This window comes from Pristis pectinata, chromosome 14, assembly GCF_009764475.1.
Source record: "Pristis pectinata isolate sPriPec2 chromosome 14, sPriPec2.1.pri, whole genome shotgun sequence".
NCBI lineage: Eukaryota > Metazoa > Chordata > Chondrichthyes > Rhinopristiformes > Pristidae > Pristis > Pristis pectinata.
The window spans coordinates 45862660-45879032 of record NC_067418.1 but is presented as its reverse complement, the minus strand read 5'-3'; the positions used below and the strand labels follow the sequence as shown (position 1 = coordinate 45879032).

Genomic DNA, 16373 nt, shown 5'->3' with positions numbered 1-16373 from the left:
TTTGAATGGATAGATGTGGAGAAACAGTTTCCACTGGTGAGGAGTTTTGAGCTGGGCCCTCAGGAATAAGGTCAGGCAACCGTCTTCATGCAGTGGAATCTGAGGAAAATGGGCTTTATAAGACTGAAATCGATTGATCCTTGTTGCATGGAGTTGATGGCAAAGGAGGTAACTAGTCAAGTCTTTGTTCAAGTAAAGTTGTTCTCTGTTGCAGACTGCATGAAAGGTAATCATGTTCCTCCAGGGCGAGGTAGGAATGTAGGGATCGATAGCAGTTAGTCACCAAGAAAGAAATATTTGCATTTATGTAGTGCCTTTCATGAGTGTTAACATTCAGCCAATGCAGCACGTTCACTTAGCCAGTCCTAGGACCGAGGATGACTTGCTCCCACTCCAGTTTTTTGGGCTCTGCCATGATTGATGAGACCAGGAAGGACCTGCAGACTCTGCCATGGGTGGGGCAGGGGTGGTTGGTGGGCTGGGTAGTTGGGGGGAGAGGGGTGGGGGGATGCATTCCTTCCACTGTTTATGCTGGCCTCTGTGTCAGTTGTAGTCACTGTCGTAATGCTGTTTCAGCATTAGCTCCACAAGTGAACATCCCCACTTCTGAGCTAATGATAAGTGAAGGTTATCGATGAAACAGCTGAGCAAGAAATTAAAATGGTTGGGGCAGGCTCACTGTCCTGAGGCAATGTCCTTCGGTTGAGATGATAGCATCCGTCATCCTCCAGTGCTCACCTAGACTCTGGCCAATGGAGACTTCTCATCTCAACTTCACTTTTACTAGGTTTCCTTGGTGGCACATTCGGACACGGCATCCACTCTCACCTCACCTCTGGAATTTTGCTCTTTTATCCATATTTGGACCAAAACCTAAAGGTCAGGAGCCAAGTGATATCGGTAGAGATGGAACCGAGCAGCTTATTGTACAGAAAATGCCACTTGACCACATCATTGATGACGTCTTCCATCACGTTGTCATCTTCTTCCAGTCTGGTTTAGTGGGCTCTGAGGTAGCCAGTGAGGTCAATGTGACAAGTGCAGACTCTTCCATAGATGGTGACTGACAGGGCAGGCTGCTGAGTATTTTATGAGGTGGTCCACTCCTTCTGCTTACGCAGGGCCTTTGTGTGTTCTCCCAGTGCACGAAATTGGTGCTCGATACCATGTCAAATGCTCCTTCACCACTTTGCTTGCTCACTGGCCAGAGATTCCCAGGAATCAGTGGGGACGTTGCATATCTTCACGGAAGGTTTGGGCACAACCTTGAATCCTCTGTCTTCTGTCTGACCAGTAATGTCTTCCCCAGACAGAGGCTGGAATAGAGTGTCTGTCTCAGGAGTCTGGTGTCAGGCATGTGAATGACATGGCCTGCCCAACCTAACTGACTAAGTGTGACTGGGGCCTCAGCTCTGGGGTTATTGGCCAGGGAGGTGCCTTCAGATTTCTGAAAGGTCCATGAACACTACCTGGTTATTCCTTTTTTGTTGCACTATTTATTTAGCTTTGTAATGTATAGTAATTGTATGCCTATGCACTGTACTGCTGCTGCAAAACAACAAATTTCACTTCATCTAAGTCAGCGAAAATAAATCTGATTCTGATCATGATTCTGACATTATCCTTGTTGTGAACTTGGAGGATTTTACACAGGTGGACTTTTAGGTACACCAATGTATTTGCACATTTTTAACTATTTGTACAGGGCCAGTGAGTCTCCCTGAGTCATAATGATGTATAGTTGAGGAGAGGATGTGAAGGTGCTGATGTTCCCATAACGTATGGCAACTGCTCTGCCCAAGACCACAAGAAGCTGCAGAGAGTTGTGGACACAGCCCAGCACATCACGGACACCAGTCTCCCCTCCTTAGACTCTGTCTTTACCTCTCGTTGTCTTGGTGAAGCAGCCAGCATAATCAAAGACCCCACCCACCCGGGACATTCTCTCTTCTCTACTCTTCCATCAGGTAGAAGATACAGGAGCCTGAGGGCACGTACCACCAGGCTTAAGGACAGCTTCTACCCCACTGCGATAAGACTATTGAACAGTTCCCTTATACAATGAGATGGACTATGACCTCACTGTCTACCCTGTTGTGACCTTGCACTTTATTACACTGCACTTTCTCTGTAGCTGTAACACTACTCTGTACTGTTATTGTTTTTACCTGTACTTCATCAATGCACTCTGTACTAACTTAATGTAACTGCACTGTGTAATGAATTGACCTGTAAGATTGGTTTGTAAGACAAGTTTTTCACTGTACCTCGGTACAAATGACAATAATAAACCAATACCAATACCAATACTTCTGTATTACACCTCCCAAAAAGTAAACCTCCAATAATCCGCTGTCCGATTGTTCAGAAATCCTGATGGTTTGGCATCTGGCTCTGCAGCTGTTAATTCCAGAGCTCTCATTAACATACTAGGGATAGAATTCCTGTACTCCCATTTACACACCAGGACCCTGGTTCCCACACTCCCAATAACACACAAGAGACCCCAATTCCCGCATTCACTTTAAACTGCACAGGCTCTGTTCCTATGCTTCCTTAAACTCACCAGGGCCCCATTCCCTTGAAACTCATTGGAGCCAAGGTTTCCTGCACTGGAAACTCACTGGGTTCTATTTCCTGAATTGCCTTTAAACTTACTGGGTTTGCTGGAAAATTTATTATGCTAACATCTAAGTACTGAAATTATACCAAAATTTATTCTGCTATTAGTATAATTTATTCTACTAGAAGCTAACTAAAAGTGTGTTGGAATATTAATTGGAATAACATACGATAGTCCAGAAAATCTCCCTGTCCAGCTCCACTGCAGTCCCAAACATGCCAGGTTAACAGAGTTTTACTGCAGTCACTAAAAACACTTTCAAACCTGTTGCAGTACTGGGAAAGATTAAATTTCAAGCAAATAAGATTTCAGTAATATAGAATTTCTTATGAAATGAAGCAGTCGCATGAATACTTTGCATTTGCATAGTAATTGAATATTGTAAATTCACAGTGAGTGGTAGAACAAAACTGTTATATAAATACCTCAGAATAAGAGGCTGTTTTTATCATGAGCATTACAGGTTGGTGCGTAACTAGAGTATTCCAGATTTCATATCAATAATTTGTCATATTTTCACCTTGTGTCAGTCAAATGATGGCTTGGTTCTGTATATATTAAATGTATATTATTATGTGAATTATTTCGGCTTCAACAGGACTGCGCTAAATATTGCAAGGAAAGTTCCAAGTAATAGAAAACTTGGACAGTATTGTTTTGGATTCTACCGGTATTATTGTTGTTAGAAACTGTATATTACAACATTTAAAGGGAGTTGGAGAGGAAAGGCTTGGAGGGGTTCGGGCCTAGTATGGGAAAATGGGATTAGCATACCAGGCAACACGGTCAGCATGGATGAGATGGGTCGAAAGGACCCGTCTCTGTGCTGTATGATTCTGCGATATAACTCTTGCTTACATGCAGTATACATGTTATGTGTATCCAACACCACATGCATGCAGTGATTAATATATTTGTGTTGGATGTTTCATGAAAACATTTAGTCGCTATGCAACATATTAGCCTGGGATTTCTGAAGAATTAAGTCCTCTCTTTCTGAAATTCCCCAGTGTAGCTGGAGCTCCCTCGCCCGTACCACCAGTGCAGAGTGGAAGATACTCTGGATAAGTTCTCAGGTCTTGTGTACTTGCTCAAAATGATTGTCCTGTAATTTTTTTCCCAAAGGGAAAAATCCCACAGAGATGACTCGCCTCCTCCAGGCAAGGGTGGAGGTTTTGGAGAGACTTCAAGTGCAAATGGACCTTGGTGAAGTTAGCAAGAGGTAGGTAAATCTGCACCAGAATTCATTTGATAATGGAAATGTTATTGTTTGGGCCCTGGGGAAGATCCATGTAAGGAATTAGATCCCTTGTATGTTGACGAGAGCTCAGGAATTAACAGCTGGTGAACCAGATGCCAAACCATCGGGATTTCCGATAACATAAGATAAGATTTCTTTGTTAGTCACATGTACATCGAAACACACAGTGAAATGCATCTTTTGCGTAGGGTGTTCTGGGGACAGCCCGCAAGTGTTGCCACGCTTCCAGCGCCAACACAGCATGCCCACAGCTTCCTAACCCGTACGTCTTTGGAATGTAGAAGGAAACCGGAGCACCCAGAGGAAACCCAGGGAGAACGTAAAAACTCTTTACGGACAGCGGCCAGAATTGAAACCGGATCGCTGGCGCTGTAGTAACATTACGCTAACTGCTACACTACCATGCCGTGCCGAACAATCGGATAGGGGATTAGTGAAGTTTTACTGGCCTGGGTAAGGTGATGAGGGAAGGGGAGTCATGGATAGAGGCCTGGTGGGGATCTGTAAGTTTTGTTGCAATTCAGTGACCTTAAATTAGTAAATTTGACAAGTTTTCAACCTAAGTCAACCTGTTCAAGAAGGAATGGGGCAAAGGTGAGATGTGGTTGAGCGATCCACAATAAAGGAACATAAAACTTCCTTACAGTTTGAATCAAAATGAATGCATTTTACTAACCATTAATTAGGCCATCATTAAGCTGTTGAATTAACATGTCAAATCACTAAGAAACAAACTGGCCATGCACCAATCAGTGGCGCAGCTAACAGAACCACCGCTGCTTCACAGCTCCGGCGACCTGGGTCCGGTCCTGACCGCAGTGCTGTCTGTGTGGTGTTTGCACGTTCTCCCTGAGACTGCATGGGTTTGCCCCGGGTGCTCTGGTTTCCCCCCCACATCCCAAAGACGTGCAGGTTGGTAGGCTAATTCAACACTATAAATTGCCTCTTGTATAGTTGAGCGTAGAATATGGAGAGGAGTTGTGGGGAATCAGAGGGGGAAGTAGAAATGGAATTAATGTAGCATTAGTGAAAATGGGTGGTTGGTTGTCAGCACAGACTCAGTGGGCTGTTTCAAGGACCCTGTACTCTAAGACTCTATAGCACATTATTGGTTAAAAACACAATTTAATGTCAATAGATTGATTGAGAATTAACTCATCCGCCTTCTTAGGCAGTTGATTAGTAGATCGTTAATGGGAAGGGTTAGCTAATAAGGCAGACAGCAGAAGTTCCAAAGCAATGCATTATGTCGCTTTGAATCAGTTCCAATGGATGTTGACTCTTATAGTATAATTATATATAATTAGAATAGCAGAATCTAACAGACTGATGAGATTGCTTAAAAGTAGTTCCTAAAGGGCTGTCAAAATAGTAGCTTTCAATTGTCAGTCTATAAAGTAACTCACCTTCACAAGAGTGGTTAACAAAATTCAGAGCCCACACAGTCACATCGCCATGACCTTTGCAGTTGGGTCAATCCACTTCATTCCCCGGGAGGCAAGAGTTATCTTCTGGAGAGGCAGTGAACACACTTGTGGCCAGATTATCTGTTCCATCTGGCTGGAAACATACCTTTTGTTATTCAAGGAATGGCTGTAATCCCCTTGTAGTTTTATTATTATCAAAGGAACCACCTATTTTTAATTTATTGAGAAACCTTTCTCAAGCCCTGAGCCTGAATGAGAACAATTTAATTACTTCAAAAGCCAATGTTAAAATTTGAATTCCCCATTGATTTAGAGGTGTGACGGTCCGTCTCTCCCTGTGGTGTGGACCTTGTCCATGTAGAGGCACAATGGTCATGATCTTCACCACACAATAGCTCCAAGAGAAATGCAGGGATCAGCATCAGCCACTGTACATGACCTTTGGCGACATCACTAAAGCCTTTGACTCCATCAATAAGTACAGACTGCAGAACACTCTCCTCAAATTCAGCTGCCCACAGAAATTCATCTCCATTTTACGCTTGCTCCATGACAGCATGCATGCCATGATCCCGACCAATGGGTCTACCACACAGCCCATCACAATATAGACCTACAGTGCAGACTGATGTCAAACAAAGCTGGTAGATGGAGTTGGGATATAGATGTACTGTAGAATCACTGAAGAGGGAACAGGTCCAAGGGACTAAAGGATGAATTTCTCCAGCTCCTACATTGCAGAAGAGGAAACAGGCAAACTTTGTTCTGATGTGTCTGAAGCTCAATTCTAAGTTGGCTAAAACGCCAAGGTTGTGTACTATCTGGTTCAGCTTGAGTTGGTGGTCAGAGGCGAGTAGAGTTTGCGGCAAACCTGCCAAGCTTGTGCCAGGTGCAACATCCCAATTCTGCCTGCAACCTCCGATAACCTCACCCTGTGTGCCCTGTCTCAGCCAATATCTCAGTCACCATCTCAACAATCGACAATCTCAGTCACTAAGCCTCCATCACTTCTAAAAGGGCATTCAAAAACCCTCCAAGACTGACTGCAACTTTGCCAAGTGTCCTCATTTGATTCAGAAAAGCTGAACAGTAACTCTCTTCACAAATGCTGGCCCTTGTCTTTGAATACCTGACTAAAGATACCTGGTTAGGTATGTTTAAAATAAATATGTTTCCCCGACTGTGCTTCAGAAATCATTGGGGTTGTCATTCTGGCTCTCCCTGAAAAGTTGTGCACCAGCGTCTGAAGGTTGATAATGCATTCCTGCAGAAACGCCCTGTTCAAAGCCAGAGAAATAGTGAAATCAATCCACTGCTCCAAAACAATGGTAGATCTTTGGACATTAAGGGAATCAAGAGATATGGGGTTAGTGCAGGAAAGTGGGACTGAGGTAGACGATTGAATATTGGATAGGCGCAAGGGAATGAATGGCCTATTCCTGCTCTTTCTTATGTTATATCCTTGATATTCTTGGTGGAATCAGAAAGCAGGTGGCTGGTGGATTCAGGGAAGGAAACTGGACAAAATAGCCTTCAGGCGGGGAAGTCAAACACTCAGGAGAATCAAATAAGGCTGAGAGATGTTCGAATAGATGCCACTGAAAGGGCACTCAATGAGGTGCCATATCAATTACAAAGTAATATGTGTGGTCAGAACAACAAGAGTTAAAGGTGGCAAACTTCAACCAGCAAATTGTTGAGAGACAGACTGGATACGTTGCCAGTCTTGGTTCTAAACAGTGAAGCAGTCATACTGAATTAAAGCAGGCTCCAGGTGAGAAAGAAAAGCAATTGAGATTTGTAGAGTAGCACACCTGCAAGTGAAAGACTTGTTTTCAGGAATTACAGAAAGCATGGACGACAAAATAATGTACATAGAGGAAGGAAAGCCATCACACTGTTCTGAGCTTGAGCAACCTAAATTAAGTCGTTAACTGGATAATGAAAGTTGTCATCGGCATCATGAGGCAGGAAGCTGAGCTTCAGGAAGCACGAGAGTCATCACCAGCAGAAGGACAAAATGCTTTAGATGAGAGTTTCCATCCTCACAGTCTGGTGCAGAACAAGGTCAGTGCATTGGAGCGAGGAGCTGGAATGAAGTCCAGGTGTCGAGAAACTGCCTTTCCCAGAGCGTAGTGAATCTGTGGAATTCTCTGCCCAGGGAAACAGTAGGGGCTACCTCATTAAGTATATTTAAGACACAGATAGATTTTTGCATCGTAGGGGAATTAAGGGTTATGGGGAAAAGGCAGGTAGGTGGACCTGAGTCCACGGCCAGATCAGCCATGATCTTATTGAATGGTGGAGCAGGCTCGACGGGCCAGATGGCCAACTCCTGCTCCTATTTCTTATGAAGTAGCGATGGCAGTGATAGACCTGCTCACGAAGAAGATTTAAGGTGGCATGTCTAACGAGAAGGAGGCTGGCAGAAACACAGACCAAGGAAGATGACCCTGCAAGAGGCTGTATGATGCTGTTTGTCAAACTTCTACGCTGACTGATCCAAAGAAAATCTTTGATGGACGTTAGAGTTCCTACCTCAAGTCGGCAGAGGATCTGGGCTGTGGCATTAGGTGGATTCAAGGATAAAGTGGCAACAGGACCAGCATAGGAACAGACACAAGGTACGGAAATTGGGAGTTGGTCCATGTTGCGCACTTTTACACAGCATTGGTAAGTTCACAGCAAGAGGTGAAGACAATTACTGGAGAAGAGACGGCAAGTTCGGACACAGATACAACCCTTGAAATGGTTACGGTGGAGTGTCATGGATTAAGCCATCGGCACAGCTGAACCAAGATCGGAAATATGGGAACAGCCAAATGGAAATTTGATCAGTACAGCTGAAGCCTCAAGCAAGGACACGTGACTAATCAGGAGTGCCAGTGCTTCCCAATGTGGAAATGTGGATGAAGATATGACAGACTTTGCCGAAGCCAAAAGAAGGCCTGGCTGAGAACGTGAATGGTACTGGGTGATGAAAGGAGCAGAGAACCTGATGAAAGGAGCAGAGAACCTGATGAAAACTACGAGTGGCGGAGGAGACGGTTTTAAAAGCCACTTGACCTCCAGAAATTGAAGCGATACTAGAAGCAATGCCATTGATTCAGGGCGGGACAAAAGTCTACATTCAGGGGCCAGAAAGGAAGTTGTTGACAAAGTGTATCGTAGGCAAAAGCAAGGAAAAGTAGCAGGCTGTGTAAAGAAACTTGGTATTGGTATTGGTTTATTGTTGTCACTTGTACCGAGGTACAGTGAAAAACTTGTCTTGCATACCGATCGTACAGATCAATTCATTACACAGTGCAGTTACACTGAGTTAGTACAGAGTGCATTGATGTAGTACAGGTAAAAACAATAACAGTACAGAGTAAACTGTCACAGCTACGGAGAAAGTGCAGTGCAATAAGGTGCAAGGTCACAATAAGTAGATCGTGAGGTCAGAGTCCATCTCATTGTATAAGGGAACCACTCAATAGTCTTATCACAGTGGGATAGAAGCTGTCCTTGAGCCTGGTGGTACGTGGCCTCAGACTCCTGTATCTTCTACCTGATGGGAGAGGGGAGAAGAGAGCATGACCCGGGTGGGTGGGGTCTTTGATTATGCCGGCTGCTTCACCAAGGCAGCGAGAGGTAAAATAAATAATGATAGGAGACTGTGACTCCTATCATTAATTTTTTATATATTTGTTCAATCGCAATTGATTAAAGAATCCAGATTGGAATCACAAAGTGTGAGGAAGAACAGCAAACAAAGCTAAGGCCTAGGAATTTTACTCATAGTGGGATCCATCGAGGATCTAGCTTTCAGGAGCTCACAAGTCATAGATGCTGTCAGTTTGCTGTAGGTCAGATACAGCAGGATCAGGATGATTCCATGGTAATACTGGTGTTCATTTTCTTTGTCTTCCAGACATTCCAACTGCCTTTTGCTGCTATTGTACTGAAGAGTTCTGGATTTAATCAATGTATTTTTAAATTTGCAATGAATATTGAAATTTGAAACCTGTGAATCAACGAGGAGCGTTTTTAATTTCTGAGTGCGGCTGGAAATAGAAGCCAACATGAACGTCAGCAGACAGAGTTGGCAATTGTTAGCAGAAGGGAAACCTAAATGGAGAACCAGGCACAAGGTGCAACACAGACTATTGCAAGCTGGCTGAAACAGATCATTGTACCTTGGAATGTCATGGAATATTCAATTTATAAAGAGGTCGTGAATTTATTTTTAAAATTCCTTATTTTAATAGTCATGTTCTGATAATGTAGAACGTGGCCACTTTCCTACCTTTGTGTGTTTGGACTGGATTAGTTGATCAACATATGACGAAGAACTGTATGTCCTATCCATGTACCTTAATTGAGGATCATACGCCCTCCAGGATTGTCCTGGACTCTCCTGGAATTGGATTGATCTCCGGAATAACTCAAGAAAACTGTCAAAGGGGCAGGAATGAAACGAATTGTTTTCTTTTAACTAGGAGAATGCACAGAAATTTAAATTCTAAGGCATTTACAACAACAATTTGAATAGATACGTATTATGCTTATACACCTAATGATTTTTTTTGAGGGGTTGAGAGACTATGCCCTGCTGGTCCCTCCCTGCACACAACCCTGGTCTCAACACCTTTGTTCCTCAGCTATGGAAAATGTAGGTGACTAGCAAGGAAAGACTGGCAGTCACTTGATTTGTTTTAACAGTCTGGGATTGGTCATATTAGAGAATCATTAAGCAGTGGTGCTCATGATGTGAAAGCTCCGGGAATATCTTCCAATCTTCCACCTTAAATGGAAATCTCAGCCTCACCAGGAAGACAAACAAGAGGTTGCACAGTTCAGAAGACTCCTGCAGGGACTGCACCCTCATAAATCTCAACAGGTCTAATGTAGGACTGTTCTCGTTCTACAACCCACACACACACCTACACTCAACTTTACTGCCCTTCTGGATCTCGATGGGCACCTCATTTGCCAAGTAAAGCAACCCAGTCCGGAAATAAGTGTGGCTCTGGCTAACGTGAAAAAGGGGGCTTCATTTCCTTTCATGCCGACGAAAATGAATGAAAGCCAGGAGAGTCATCTAACGAGCAGTTGAATCAATTTCAGCCAAAATCAGAATTGCCCAGGTGCGTGCAAAATGCCTAAGATGTTTCTGAGAGTTGCTTCAATCTGACAGGTGGGCTTTGCAGATCTGTAAGAAATGGGGAAAAGAACTGAAAATGTTCACATTTACTGCATGGCTGGGAGACCACAGAGGGTTGTGGAAGCCGGGAAGGGTCAGGGTTAGGGTCACTAACTTCCTGGCTTCCTTCAAAGAAGGTCTGCTGATCTGGGCCAGTTGAGATCAGAGTGGGAAGTGGGTGGGGTGGAGGCTGTGGTTTAACTGCCTGCTTTCTCACTGAGGGATGGCACCAGTCCGCCAGTACAGATGGGCCACCTCTTGTTAAACGGAACAACATGTAACACAGCAGCACTTCCAAGACACATTCAAGCAGCTGCCAGCTGCATGCATGAAGTTCACACTGCTTAGACGTTGATTCCAACACACTTTATTGTAGTTATAATCTTCTCCAAATGTAACAATCACCAGCATTGTCTTCAGGACGCAGGTTAGTGGAGAAGTAGGGACTGAGGGGGAAAAATTGGAAAGACAGTTCCCTCTCTCTCTTTACAATATTTCTCTTTACAATATTTTTATTAATTCCACAAGGAAAATACAGAGTACATGAATCAAAAGGAAGATAAAATACTAGTAAATACATTGTGTTAAATCATACTTGAAATCACAATCCTCTATATTAGTAATCAAAAATAATAATGAATTAATAACGAATAAATTGGAATAATTTCATTATTAAAAAAAATCTAAACCCGCTACCAAGACTGAAGCTGTTTAGTGAAAAAAAAGGACGAGGAAAAACCCTTAACACATAATGATATCAGCCAATATCTGTACTTTAACCATCAGATCAAAGATTTTGAAAATAGTTCAAGAAAGGTCCCCACAGTGTTTGAAGGTCGAAGTTAGATTCAGAAATTGAACAACGGACCTGCTGTAAACTTAAGTATGACATAACATCCCGTAACTATTGAGCATGAGTAGGCGGAGTAACTTCCTTCCATTTAAGCAACACAGAAAGACAGTTCCAACCCTCTAGCAGAGCGCAGCGGGACACATGAAGGCCTTTGGTGTAGGCGATCACAGTGGATAAAAGCTGGGCAGCTGAAGGGTGGCAAAGCCAATCTCAGGATAAAGGTAGAAACCCTACCACTTTGCTTGTGGGTCACGGAGAGCAGGGATATTCTCCCCAGGCTCCATCCCTTGCATAATCAGACCCCTGTCCACTAAAAGCCCTCTACTTCACCAGTTTCATTTGCTTTGCAGCCTCACTGTACCCCTTTTTCCCTGGGAATGGGGATGGGACACCTGACAGAGATTGGATCTGAACATCCCTCACTTGGGGACTGGACCCTCTGGGGTTGAGCATCAAACACCCCTTCCCTTGGCCTCACGCCCGCTTGTTCTGCGGCAGCCCTGTGGACAACACACTGCACAACCTGAGGGCGGGCCTTGTCGGCCAAGCTGACTTCAAAGCAGGGGGCCCAAAGAGGTCACAGACTCTGGTGTTAAAGCTCCACAGCATGTGGGAAGCCTCAAGACCTCTGGGTTTCTCAATACCACCACGTGTGTGTAGCCTGCCCCAGCGAACACCCAGACCTGGTGTCGGAGCATCGTCACTGATCACAACCCCTTTCGTCAGTTTATGAGACGAACACATCAATCTGGTCGCATCCCCTCCAGCACAACAGTAGAACTGGAAGCAGCTGTGTATAATGCAACCTTCCCTTCAAAAGGAACTCTGTGTAACATGGTTGGTTCGAAAGTCTTAATTACTGCTCCTGACACAGAGCATAAAACTGCTGGAAGGACCGTGCATCATTGGCTTCATGGAACCTGTATGACTGGAAAAGGGTCGCAGATATAAGTAACCATTCTTAGACCAGTTGTCTGTGTAAGATTCATATCCAGAATTTGCATTTTTCTTGTTCATACCTGTAATAAAGATGATTTACGTTTCTGTTTTGTTGTTACTGGGATCTGGAATGCCAATGGATGGTTGTGTGATAATTTCTTTTAATATTCTCAGAGCCTCCCCAGTTCACCGGGTCCCTCTGTTACCCCTCGTCCTGTTGGTTACCCCACTTGCTTTCCAGTTACCAAGACCAGCGGCTTGGCGGGCTATTTTTTCTTTGAGTGCAGATGCAGGAAAAGTGTTTACATTGCAGGACACTCTGCTCCAAGAAATTCCAATTCGTCATCTCCTGTGAAACAGTTTTTTTGTTAAGATAGCATTATTTAAGTCAATGCGTGTGGTGATTTTTTATGTTAATGAATGTTAATTTTATGTTAATGAATGTTAATTTTATGTTAATGAATGTTAATGGGCTGAGAGCATCACCAGAAGGCCAGCATTTATTGCCCATCCCCAAATGCCCTTGAGAAGGTGGTGGTGGGCCGCCATTTTGAAACACTGCTATCCTCCTGCTGAAGGTCCTCTCCTAGTACTGTTAGGGAGTTCCAAGATTTAGACCCAGTGGTCACGAATAAATAACAACATGATTCCAAGACAGCAAGCAGGCTGCGTGCGGGAAGGAACTCAAAGATAAGAGGGTTCAGGCACACCTGCTCTCCTTGCCCTTGTAAGTGGTAGAGGCTGCAGATTTAGGAGGTGCTTCTGAAGAGACCTTGGTGAGCTATTGCAATGCATGTTGGAGACATTGTATGTGGCAGCCACAATGTGCTGGTGTTGGAAGGAGTAGATAAGATATCTCTATTAGTCACATATACATCGAAACACACAGTGAAATGCATCTTTTGCATAGAGTGCTCTGGGGGAAGCCCACAAGTGTTGCCACATTTCCGGCGCCAATGTAGCACGCCCACAACCTCCTAACCTGTACGTCTTTTGGAATGTGGGAGGAAACCAGAGCACCCGGAGGAAACCCACGCAGACACGGGGAGAACGTTCAAACCCCTTACAGACAGTGGCCGGAATTGAACCTGGGTTGCTGGCTCTGTAAAGCGTTACGGTAACCGCTACACTACCGTGCCTGCCCTCTGACGTGGTGGGGATGCTCATCAAGTGGGCTTTGGTCTGTGAGTGGTGCCAAGCCTCTTGAGTCTTGCTGGAGCTGCACTCATCTGATCAAATGGGGAGGATTCCGCCAAACTCCTGCCCTGTGCCTTGTGCTCAGTGAAACGGCTCTGGAACGCCAAAGGTTAGGTCAGTCATTGCAGAAAGCCCAAAGTCAAGAGTCAAATTCAAATTTATTGTCAAATGCATGTATGCGCAGGTGCAATGAAAAATTTACTTCCCATCAGCATCACAGGCACATAACATCATTACACAACATTCACAAGAAAATCATAAACATAATTTTTTTTACAAGTAAGAACACAATTAGAAGAAAAAAATCAAAGCCCATTGTAGCCGTTGAGGTGCTCTTGCAGTCAAAGTATTTATGTAGCTGGTTAAGAAAAATTTCTACTTAAGGAAGGATATCCTGGCTATAGAGGGCGTGCAGCGTAGATTTACGAGGTTAATTCCGGGGATGTCGGGACTGTCTTATGCTGAGAGGTTGGAGAGACTGGGATTGTACACGCTGGAATTGAGAAGATTGAGAGGGGATCTGATTGAAACATACAGGATTATTAAGGGATTGGACAAGATAGAGACAGGAAATATGTTCCAGATGTTGGGTAAGTCCAGGACCAGGGGACATGATTTAAGAATAAGGGCTAGGCCATTTAAGACAGAGGTGAGGAAAAACATCTTCTCCCAGAGGGTTGTGAATTTGTGGAATGCAGTGCCTCAGAGGGCAGTGGAGGCCAATTTTCTGGGCACTTTCAAGAAGGAGCTAGATAGGTTTCTTATAGATAAGGGAATCAAGGGATATGGGGACAAGGCAGGAACAGGATATTAGAACCATAGAACCATACAGCACAAAGCAGGCCCTTCGGCCCACCGTGTCGTGCTGTCCATCAGACCACCCTCACACTACCTAACCCCTTCCTCCCGCATATCCCTCTATCTCACGTTCCTCCATATGCCTATCCAACAAGCTCTTGAACCTGTTCAATGTATCTGCCTCCACCACCACCCCAGGCAGTGCATTCCATGCACCAACCACTCTCTGGGTGAAAAACCTCCCTCTGACATCTCCCCTGAACCTCCCACCCATAACCTTAAAGCCATGACCTCTCGTCTTGAGCATTGGTGCCCTGGGAAGGAGGCGCTGACTGTCTACTCTATCTATTCCTCTCAATATTTTATATACCTCTATCATGTCTCCTCTCATCCTCCTCCCTTCCAGTGAATAAAGCCCTAGCACCTTAAGCCTCTCCTCATATTCAATACCCTCCAATCCAGGCGGCATCCTGGTAAATCTCCTCTGCACCCTCTCCAATGCCTCCACATCCTTCCTATAATGAGGCGGCCAGAACTGAACACAGTACTCTAAATGTGGCCTAACGAGAGTTTTGTAAAGCTGCATCATAACCTCGTGGCTCTTAAACTCAATCCCGCGACTTATGAAAGCCAACATCCCATTGGCCTTCTTAACTGCTCTTTCCACCTGTGAGGCAACTTTCAACGAACTGTGAATATGAACCCCCAGATCCCTCTGCTCCTCCACACTGCCAAGTACCTTGCCGTTTACCCTGTACTCTGCCCTGGAGTTTGTCCTTCCAAAGTGTACCACCTCACACTTCTCCGGATTGAACTCCATCTGCCACTTGTCAGCCCAGCTCTGCATCCTATCAATATCCCTCTGTAAGCTCCGACAGCCCTCCACACTATCCACAACACCGCCTATCTTAGTGTCGTCTGCGAACTTACTAACCCAGCCCTCCACCCCCTCATCTAAGTCATCTGTAAATATCACAAAAAGTAGAGGTCCCAGAACCGATCCCTGCAGGACACCACTAGTCACTGCCTTCCAATCCGAGGGCACTCCTTCCACCACAACCCTCTGCTTTCTACATGCAAGCCAATTCCTAATCCACACAGCCAAGCTTCCTTGGATCCCTTGGCCTCTGACCTTCTGAAGAAGCCTACCATGAGGAACCTTATCAAATGCCTTACTAAAATCCATGTAAACCACATCCACCACACTTCCCTCATCAATCTTCCTCGTCACCTCCTCAAAGAACTCTATCAGGATTGTGAGGCAAGATCTTCCCTTCACAAAGCCATGCTGGCTGTCCCTAATCAGTCCATGATTCTCTAGGTGTTCATAAATCCTATCCCTTAGAATCCTTCCTAACAGCTTACCCACCACAGACGTGAGACTCACCAGTCTATAATTCCCTGGCCTATCCCTATTACCTTTTTTGAACAAGGGGACCACATTCACAATCCTCCAATCCTCCGGCACCACCCCCGTAGACAACGAGGACTCAAAGATCCTTACCAGCGGTTCAGCAATCTCCTCCCTAGCCTCTCGAAGCAGCCTGGGGAAAATCCTGTCAGGCCCCGGAGATTTATCTGTCTTAATATTATTTAACAACTTCAACACATCCTCTCTCTTGATATCAACAACCTCGAGAACATTACCCCTACCAGCACTCCCTTCCGCATCATTGTTGAGGATCAGCCATGATCTCAAAATGGCAGTGCAGACTCGAAGGGCCGAATGGTCTACTTCTGCTCCTATTGTCTATTGTCAATGGAGGCACCGAGCTGTTGATAGTGAAGAATTTTATGATGGTAAAACTGTTGAACATCAAGGGGAGGAGGGTGTATTATCTTGCTGAGATGGTCCTTTCCTGGCATGGAAGTTACCAGCTGCAAGGTTTGTGCAGAACATTTTTCAAAGCAAAGTATTGAGACTCATTTTTGTTTCCAGTTATAAGATATAAGATATCTTTATTAGTCACATGTACATCGAAACACACAGTGAAATGTATCTTTGCGTAGAGTGTTCTGGGGGGCAGCCCGCAAGTGTCGCCATTCTTCTGGCGCCGACATAGCACACCCACAACTTCCTAACCGTACAT

The 16373-nt window shown here is 44.6% G+C and overlaps 2 protein-coding genes across 3 annotated transcripts in view; both read left to right on the top strand.

Moving 5' to 3' along the window:
* Positions 1–12391, top strand: part of trim44 (tripartite motif containing 44) — a 75147-nt gene extending 62756 nt beyond the window's left edge. The window contains exons 5-6 of the mRNA XM_052029234.1: positions 3749–3845; positions 9225–12391. Coding sequence (XP_051885194.1) covers positions 3749–3833 — 85 coding nt within the window. The 3' untranslated portion in view covers positions 3834–3845; positions 9225–12391. The remainder of the gene's footprint in view (positions 1–3748; positions 3846–9224) is intronic.
* The window catches only part of fjx1 (four-jointed box kinase 1), a 440027-nt gene that overhangs the window by 101403 nt on the left and 322251 nt on the right, over positions 1–16373 (top strand). The gene's annotated exons all lie outside the window — the stretch shown is intronic.